At 36.3% G+C, this 9,322-nt stretch overlaps 2 protein-coding genes across 5 annotated transcripts; one reads left to right on the plus strand and one right to left on the minus strand.

Moving 5' to 3' along the window:
* The first annotated feature begins 2,041 nt into the window (after positions 1–2,041).
* On the plus strand, positions 2,042–8,183 carry LOC123219304 (pumilio homolog 23). 4 transcript variants are annotated; one of them, XM_044641173.1, is made up of 11 exons: positions 2,042–2,404; positions 3,096–3,371; positions 3,546–3,909; positions 4,048–4,350; positions 4,895–5,062; positions 5,595–5,738; positions 5,909–6,028; positions 6,255–6,440; positions 6,680–6,828; positions 7,084–7,266; positions 7,533–8,183. In XM_044641173.1, exons 2-11 carry the CDS (start codon positions 3,103–3,105, stop codon positions 7,996–7,998), a joined length of 2,352 nt encoding a protein of 783 aa, XP_044497108.1. In that variant the 5' UTR covers positions 2,042–2,404; positions 3,096–3,102; the 3' UTR covers positions 7,999–8,183. The 4 variants fall into 4 exon arrangements, with proteins under 4 accessions (XP_044497108.1, XP_044497109.1, XP_044497110.1 ...); XM_044641174.1 differs by having other exon boundaries at positions 3,103–3,371; XM_044641175.1 differs by having other exon boundaries at positions 2,051–2,404; positions 3,058–3,371.
* Positions 8,154–9,073, minus strand: LOC123219305. Its single transcript, XM_044641178.1, has 2 exons — positions 8,461–9,073; positions 8,154–8,373 (listed from the first exon to the last, which is right to left on the minus strand). Exons 1-2 carry the CDS (start codon positions 8,847–8,849, stop codon positions 8,352–8,354), a joined length of 411 nt encoding a protein of 136 aa, XP_044497113.1. The 5' UTR covers positions 8,850–9,073; the 3' UTR covers positions 8,154–8,351.
* Positions 9,074–9,322: the final 249 nt, after the last annotated feature.

Genomic DNA, 9,322 nt, shown 5'->3' on the forward strand with positions numbered 1-9,322 from the left:
GCTATTTCATTTTTATTAAAAAACTTTAATAATAATGTTTTACTATTTTAGGAACGATGATTTTCTAGATGAATTCTTAAATAGGCCTTTATCGTCTAATATGTCATTCCTAATCTTATTATCTAATTCACTGCAAAGCCTTGCTCTATTCTATTGAAACTCAACTCAGTCCTCCCCTTGGGTCATTAGATTTTTGGGAACTGAAACAGTTAGAATTTCGGCTATCTTTTATGTTTACAATTGAAAATAGGGATGAATTCGAGTCGGTTGAGCTTAAATAAACTCAAATTTGGCCCAGTTACTAATCAAACAAACTTGAGCCGAGCTCAAGCTTGACGAGCCAAAAACATGTTTATTCGAGCTCAGCTTGCGTGCGCGAGTTGCTCACGAGCGTGGTTAAAAACCAGCCTAAGAGAACTTCTGCAGGTTGTAAACATGGTAAAAACCTCCCCAATCGATAAAACTTCTGCAAATTGTAAAAAATCAGATTGTAATGTTAGCAGCATGCTCCTTTCACTTCTGCAGAAAATATATATACTGTTTGACAATATAAAAATCAGAAAGACAAAGACTCCCAAATCAGAAACCCTAATTCCAAAATTAGGGTTAATAAATTTTATCAAACAACGAAGAAATTCAACTAACTGGAAGGCCGAAGAAGGTTGATGCAGAAAGAAGAAGAGAAGGCCTAAACCTAGGAGATTGAAGAAGAAGTTGAACCAAAGTGGAAGGTTGAAAGCCTGAAATATGTACGTGACAGCGTGAGCTCTTATTCAGTGGCAAAGTTATGGGAAAAAATACTTCCCCTCTCAAATGTGTATTTAAAAAGATTTTAATGACATAACAGCTTGGTTATACGGTTCAAGTTAAGACTCAAACCCGTTAATATTGATATTTAAAAGGCCAAATGACTAGTTCCCACCCAAGGTTTGATGTTTTCTCAAGTTTTCACCCTTTAACTATGGAAACACCCAACACCCACCCATGGTCGGTTAGATTTAACAAAACTCTAACGGTGGTAAGGGTAAAATCGTCATTTTTGCTATAATATTAAAAATAAACTAAAATAGAATTTATTTTGCCCCCCTAAACTTTAAAACTAAAATTTTCCCCCAGCCTAAGTTTTAAAAAATGGCAGTTTCACCCTAGGGTTTGGTTTTGAAATCTCCGATGACCGTTTCGGCTCCATTGCCGACGACCTCTCCCTCCCGAAGCAACCTCTCCTTTCGGCTAATGGTTTCCTCCCATTTGGAGGCTCGATCAACGTCAGAGACGTCTTGGGAGACGAAGTTCTTCCTCTCCCCAGACGAAGACGAAGCCGTCGTCTTTGTCTGAGAAGACTGTCGTCTTCACTTTGGGAAGACGACGGCTTCGTCTTCGTCTGGGGAGACGAAGAACTTCGTCTTCCCCGACGAAGTTCTTCGTCTCCCAAGGCGTCTCCGACGTCGATCGAGCCTCCAAATGGAAGGAAACCATTCGCCGGAAGGAGAGGTTGCTTCGGGAGGGAGAGGTCGTCGGCAATAGAGCCGGAACGGTCGCCGGAGATTTCAAAACCAAATCCTAGGGTGAAATTGCCATTTTTTAAAACTTAGGGTGAGGGAAAATTTTAGTTTTTAAAGTTTAGGAGGGCAAAAAGAGATAAAATTTTTAGGCGTTAGGGTTTTGTTAAGTCTAACCGGTCATGAGTGGGTATTTGGTGTTTCCATAGTTAAAAGGGCACATTTGAGAAAACATCAAACCTTGGGTGGGAAATAGTCGTTTGACCTATTTAAAATTCGGGCTTCCGCTTAGGTTTGTAGACATTTGATTTGTTTTGAATTTGAAAGTTTATGTGAATTGAATTTAAATTTAAATTTAAACAAATTTGATTTGAATCTAATCTTAGTTAGAACATATACCAATATATTTGGTAAAGTTTATTTGGATTTGTTTTTTTTTTCTTTCCTTAAAAAATTGTATTATGCCCTAACAGTGTTTAAAATAAGAATTCCAAAACCGGATCAGACTACTCGGACCGTGAACCGGTGCTTCAAACGGATTCCGAAGTTGAAAGACCCTATTTTGCTTGTTTTCGGACTGGACCACCTGGTCCGGTCCAGCCAAAATAAAAAATATAAATTTAAAAATTAAAGCCAAACCTAAAGCGCGTCATCTCCTTCAGGCTTCAGCCCTTTCTTTTGCAGCTGTTGCTACTGCAGTAAACACACCCAGCCGACTTCCGACGACGTTTGGCCGTTCTTCTCGTGTGGTTGCCGACGGTGGTCTGTTCTCGCGCGCGTTGCCGACGTTTGAAGCTTCGTCCACGGTGCACTGCTTCTCCAAATTGTCTTCTTCAACTTCGGCTCTTCCTGCAGGTTTACTTCTCTGTGACGACGATACCGCCGACGACTTCCGGCGAAGACTGGTAAGCTTCGTCCACAGTACACTTCTTCTCCAAGTTGTCTTGTATTTTATGTATGTTGATTTGTAAGTTTATTTTATGTCTTGTAATTTTATATATTTTATGTCCTGTAATTTTTTGTATTATATAGATAAGTTTATTTAATGTGACTGTAGATTTGTAACTTTATGGGTTTTTATGTATGTTCAGCACTACGTAATTTCAGGTTTTTACACAAAATTAAAATCCGTTTGGATGGACTAGTAAAAACGATCTGATTGATTCGATCAGAATTGGACTTCAAATCAGTTTATAGTCCGGTCGGTTATGTAAACCTTGGTTCAAAGTATAAAGTGACTTACTGAAATAGTGGGTAGAAAGAGGATTAAAAATGGGGAAATCTGAATTTTATATTAATTGAAAATTTTGTTTTGTTGAGTAAACTGTAGGTGGTACTCTCTTCTTTAACTTGAGTTAAACGCTATCATTAACTATTTAAGTTGTTGCTACAGTGGTTTGTAAAATTATACTCTTGCCATTTTTTTGAGTTTTGAATTTTTTCATTATGGCTTAAAATCAAAACGTATTTATTTGTTTCTTTCCAAATTTAAAGGGAGGTAAGGGAACCCACTCACATTGTTTTCTCTGCCTCCATATTCACCTGGTTTAATTATCAGTCTGTAGAGGTTATTTATCGTGAAGTGGTTTCTGCTAGGGTTCAGATGGTTTCCTTTGGTTCAAAAGCTTTACCATCAAAGAAACCTAGAATACCCAATACAGTGGAGGATTACTTGATGGGTGAGGATGATAAATCATATAAATATGGTAGGAAGAAAAAGAACTTGAGCCGAAAGGCCAAGAAAGAAAGTTTCGGTTTTGATGCTGATTCTGCTAACAAAACTGTGTCTGGGCGTGGATATGATGGAACAGCAAAGTCCAACAAATCTTGGAAGCATCACAGTGCATCAGAGCCACAAACTTCAGTTGTTAGGTATTGCTATTTGTACTTAAATTAATGATGATTTTAGTAGTTTTTCCGTTGATCATTGTTTCAATTTTGAGATTAAACAGTATGTGCTCAGGTCATGTGTTTTTAACCCTGGTTTATGACTAATTTGGATGGTGGCTGATGTAATTAAATTCACAAATTGAATTATGTTTGTAGAAAACAGATTGACCCAGACATAGCAAAATACTTTTCAGAGATCGCAAATCTTTTTGAAAGTAATGAGGCTGATTTGGAAGAGCGATCGGTTTTATGTCATAATGCCCTTGAGGAAACTAGAGGGAAAGAGTTAGAACTCGCAACTGACTACATCATAAGTCACACATTGCAGACACTTCTGGAAGGTTGTGACGTGGACCACCTTTGTGGGTTCCTTCGAGGCTGCGCAAAGGTCTTTCCTGCTATTTCTATGGATAGATCTGGATCTCATGTGGCTGAGACAGCACTCAAGTCTTTAGCTGTGCATCTTCAAGATGAACAGAACTATTCTGTTATCGAAGAGACTCTAACTATGATATGCAAGGTATCTGATGTTTTTCATGACAATATACAGTTATGAGTTTTAGTTTCATTGCACTCTTTACTGTCAAATGATGTTATGTGCATTAATAGTAGATTTCAGCTTACCATTTTTGCTTAATTCTTCTTTCTATCTTGGCAGGTGATTGCTAGTAATCCTATTGATGTGATGTGTAACTGCTATGGATCTCATGTTCTTCGGAGTCTTTTTTGTCTTTGTAAAGGAGTACCATTAGATTCCTCTGAATTTCATCGAGCAAAGTCATCAGCAGTTCTTGCGGAGCGGTTAAATTTGAATATCTCTCAATCATCTGGAAATGATTTACCACATTCCCACCCCTTATTTCCAGATTTATTGAAGCTCCTTATAGCAGGAATATTAAAATGTTCCAGAAAAGACATTAAGACACTGCAAACAGATCAGTACAGCAGTTTGGTTTTGCAGGTATGTTTTGATGTACCTTGGTTAGATTATTTTCGATGTTAGAACATAGAATGAATAAGTAAACTGTTGTAATTTTTGATCAAATGTCCATTTACCGTTCTTGACTAGCATGGTCAAATGAGCCTTGAGATGTTTTATCAAGCTGTGAAGGTTGATATGAGAATGTAGAACTTTAAAGATGAATATATGATCCTGGGACTTGTTTCTGAGTCCTTAAATTTTCTCATCTGTAGTCAACTAATTTTCTGAAAATTGAAATATGTTTTAGCAATGTTTTGTTTCTTTTTATTTTTTTAACATGTTAAATTCTCTTCCTTAATATTCTATGGTAAGGTTTGTGATAGTTTATCAAGGATGGGAACAATGATTCAGTTTTAAATAAAACTTTTAGTTTAAAGCAGCTTGTCTGTGCTTATTATAATCCTTTTCTTTTTTTAGAATTCTTATTCAGTACCTTTTCATTTATTCTGATAATATTTTAATTATGGGAATCACAGTACTTCTGAATTTATATTGCCAGTGATATTTTTTTTCCTCTTGGCAGACAGCTTTGAAGCTATTAGTGAAGCATGATGAGGAGTTGCTTAAGTTAATTCCTGTTCTTCTTGGCTGCAAGAAAGAGAATGTAGTGGAAGGAAACTTCGTAGAGATGTCTGTTGTGAGTAGCATTGTAGACCTGATGAAAGAAACTGCATATAGCCATTTAATGGAGGTGAGCAACCTATCAACAGTATTGTTTATCTTCGTGTTTGCCATTTTATTTATTTCATTTGTCTGTATGTGTTTGCGTTGTCCTCAAATATGAATATGAATCAATGGAAATGAATATTCCATCAGCAAAGGGAAGAGAAGTCACATGGCAATATGCTTTTTATAGCTATAATGTTAACTGAAAAATTAGACTGCTGCAATTTTCATTGAGATGTGATGTTTGTCTTGATGCATACGGTTAATTCTGTTGAACATACGTCTTCTGTTGGTCATGTCCTGTTATGTGATAAACCCTATTAGCCTGGAAGCATCCAGCAATTGCTTTGAGAAATATCTTTTCAAAGAACATCTTCGTTTAACTGATCAATTTTTGAATCCCCTTTTGTTTTTGATCTTGATGTCATAAATGATTATGAGACTTGTCATTTAGATATGACAGCAACTGAATGCTTACCCATCAAAGTTTCTTTATCTGTTTTTTAAACATGTACCAGTTTCTTATTTTTTTGGTTTGCTTTCCAAAAATTTTGCAGGTGATTTTGGATGTGGCTCCTGAAAGCTTGTATAATGAAATATTCACCAAAGTTTTCAGAAATTCTCTGTTCCTTCTTTCATCACATCAGTGTGCAAACTTTGTTGTTCAAGCATTGGTTTCCCATGCAAGAGATCAAGATCAAGTACGTTTTCTATTTTTCTATGACATTGAAAAGTTGTTTGTTCTCCATGGGTGGTAGTTCATTTATTTTCTTAAACTAATTACAAGAGCTCTTGTATTACTTATTTTACTATTGTGCCGTAAACCTTTGTGGATTGAGTTCTACAATTTTTTTCTTCCTTTAATTACCAGATGGAGTTGATCTGGGAGGAACTTGGTGCAAAATTTAGGGACCTTCTTGAAATGGGGAGGTCAGGAGTTATTGCTGCTTTTATTGCTGCAAGTCAAAGACTCCATACTCATGAGCAAAAGGTTTAATATTATTCCATTCATTTAATTGCTGCTAATTTTGTATGCCTGTATAGTTGAACTTCTGATGTTAATCAACTTGGCAGAAGACTTCTTGTTATGATGTTTAATGCCTTCTGGTAAATGCAATTTAAGAGACTAATGAAGATATAGCAACCCAAAATGAACTTCTTTGAATTTGTAGGTTCAAATCTTAGATTTAACCATGATTATTATTTTTGTTTGGCAGTGTTGTCAGGCTCTTGCTGCTGCTGTAGGTTCAACAAATGAGTCCCCAAGATCCATCGTTCCACGTATACTGTTTTTTGAAAGTTACTTTAGCTGTGAAGACAAGTCAAACTGGAATTGGCCAAATGGTTTTAAGATCCATGTCATTGGTTCTCTGATTCTGCAAGCAGTTTTTAAATTTCGTAGTGTATGCGGCCCTTCTTTTTGCATGTTTCTTCCTCCACTTTCTCTTTTCCTTTTTATTGATTATATGTCAGGTTTTTAATTGGTTGCTATAAATATGAGTTGTCCGTACTGATATGTTGTTTACATGAGACCACAAAAATGCACATAATCTTCTGGAACTTATTATCTAAGTTTGAATTAGCATCCACTGTTACATGATTTCTTGTATTAAAATGCCATATTTGTGTTTTTGTTTCCCAGGAATATATACAGCCTTACATCACTAGTATTGCATCCATGGAAGCTGACCATGTCTTTGAAGCAGCAAAAGATGCTGGCGGAGCACGTGTTATTGAAGCCTTTTTAGGTTCAAATGCTTCTGGAAAGCAAAAGCACAGATTAATTCTGAAGTATGCAATGATACTTCATTTGGTTATAATATTTCTTTGAGAAGTTGTTACCTGTCCTTTCCTTAATATATGGAATTCTTAGAAGCACAATTGCTGATGAAAAAAAATTCCTGCTCTGAAGGAAAATGATATATGGTTCTTCTTGTTATCTCATGATCACCTGTTTTTAATGGAATTCAATGTATAAGTTCCATCTAGAAGCAATTCTAATTTAAATTTTCTGCTTTATTTACTTCTAATTTGTCATTTGTTTAGGCTACGAGGCCACTTTGGAGAGCTTTCAATGCATTCATCCGGTTCATTTACTGTGGAAAGGAGCTTTACAGCCAGTAGTCTGTCATTACGAGAGTCCATAGCATCTGAGTTATTAGCTGTGCGAACTGAGTTATCCAAGACAAAACAAGGCCCATATCTCTTAAGGAAACTTGACATTGACGGGTGAGATATTATACCATGTATACTGGTTACCACACTGAGCCATTAACTTGTTTTCTTTTTGAACAAATTGTGTTCCATCTCTTGGCTTCAAATAGTAATTATGATGAACAAGTTAATGCCTAGTCTATACCCATTTGTATGTTTCCACACACACGCCATAAACTATTGTTATTAAATGAAAATATCAAGTGCTGTTTGTTTGGGCTTAATATCTTGTGGTCTATTGTTGTTTTAAATTTTTTTTTTCTCTTTTCTTATTACAATAGATTTGCTGCACGGCCTGATCAGTGGAAGCTCAAACAAAGCTCTAAGCAATCGACTTATAAGGAATTTTATGCAACATTTGGCTCAAGGGAAACTAAATCATTCAGAAAGGACTCATCTGTTGCTGATACTTCCAAGCATACATCTCACCCCTTTGATATTAAAAACATGAGGAAAGAGATTGATCATTCCCTTGATTCTGCTGTGCCATCTTTGGGCTTGGCAGGCATGAAGCGGCACCCAGAGAAAGAGAAGTGGCAAACTGGGAAATTTGCCAAACATGCCGTGACTGATGACATCTCAAGAGGCAAAAACAAGAAAAAGAATTTAGTTGCTTCTGCGACTAGCTGTGCAGCTGGTAAAGGAGCAGAAAGTGCAGTAAAGCCATTTCTCTCTGAAGAAAGATCAATAAAGAAACGGCACAGAAAGGATAGGCCGATGAAGTCCTCAAAGAAGTTAAAAACTTGACGGTTTGCATCTATTCTCATCGGATGTCTGCATAGAGTTGTAACTGTAACTTATTTTCATTGAGTGGTGAAAGATAAATGTTTTTGTGTATGCTCTTTTCGGTTGAGTAGAAACGAATTTTTGTTGAGTCGAAATTTTGTTGCAAGAATCCTTTCTAACACAGTTGGAAGCTTTATTTCCCCAAACATCCAAAATTGTTCAATTTACATTTAACAGCAAAACTAAACATTTTGTGGCAGCAAAAACTGTCAAATACATTACACACTGCAATACATATAGGGACTACTGTAACAACTAATAAATAAAGAACATTGAATTTTGTAGAGATCTTGCTACTGCAGTTTTCTACTTCATCATCTAATAGGGGGTTTGAACCTGGCATAATAACACACAATAAGTTAATAATGGAAAATCTGCTGAATGTTGAGAGGCAAGAAACTGTTGGTGTGAAAATTTTGTTACTTGTTCTGAGTTGGATTTGATGTACTTGGTGGGATTCTTCTAAAGCTTGAGTCTACCTTCTTGAAAGGATACTTCTTGTCTGTCTGCAGATCTTTGAGAGCTTGAGAAGATGAAGGCATGGTTGACACTTCTCTTATTGGACGAGCCTCTACTTGAGCTCTGCTAAGCCAAGTAGATAGAATTACTGAAAGCAGTAGAAGAACATAAGCCATTGCTATTGAGTAAGGCTTCATTGTGGTTGTATGTTGTGCTGAGTAAGTCTCAGACTGAAAACTGGAAGTGTAAGTTGGAAGTTGCTGGTTAGTGTAGTGATGAAAAATAGAGATGGGTATGAAAGAGTTACTTATAAACTTGAAATTCTGATTGGGATCTAAAGCCAGTGGGATCATGTGCTTAAGGTTTGACTGTTACACGATCCAACTCTGACCATAAAGATTTTTGGTAAATGGTGAAATATTTTAGAAATGTCATGTGATGAGGCACGTGATAATAGTATTAATAAGTAATAGTACTTTTTGGGGAAGTTAAAAAGGCTAATAAGATAATGTGAAAAATCAGGGTTCCGAGGTCAGTCATCAGTGTTGGATCCTAAGTCCAAAACCTGTTGCTAACAGCTGGTGAACCTAATCCTTGTGCCTAATTTCACTCTTTTTCTGGTGTAAATGCATGCAGGCTTCTCTTTTTTCATTAAAAACAAAACCCTTTTTAAACAGTATGAAAAGAAACTTAAAAGTTTTGAAGAACATGCATATGAATATGATGGCCTCAGACTCAGAGACTTTCCTTGTCATTTGAAGTCTGAGCAGCAGCCTTTTGTATGTTGGTCTCTTATTCTAGTTGGTTTATTCAATCAGATGATCAT

This window comes from Mangifera indica, chromosome 6, assembly GCF_011075055.1.
Source record: "Mangifera indica cultivar Alphonso chromosome 6, CATAS_Mindica_2.1, whole genome shotgun sequence".
Taxonomy (NCBI): Eukaryota; Viridiplantae; Streptophyta; class Magnoliopsida; order Sapindales; family Anacardiaceae; genus Mangifera; species Mangifera indica.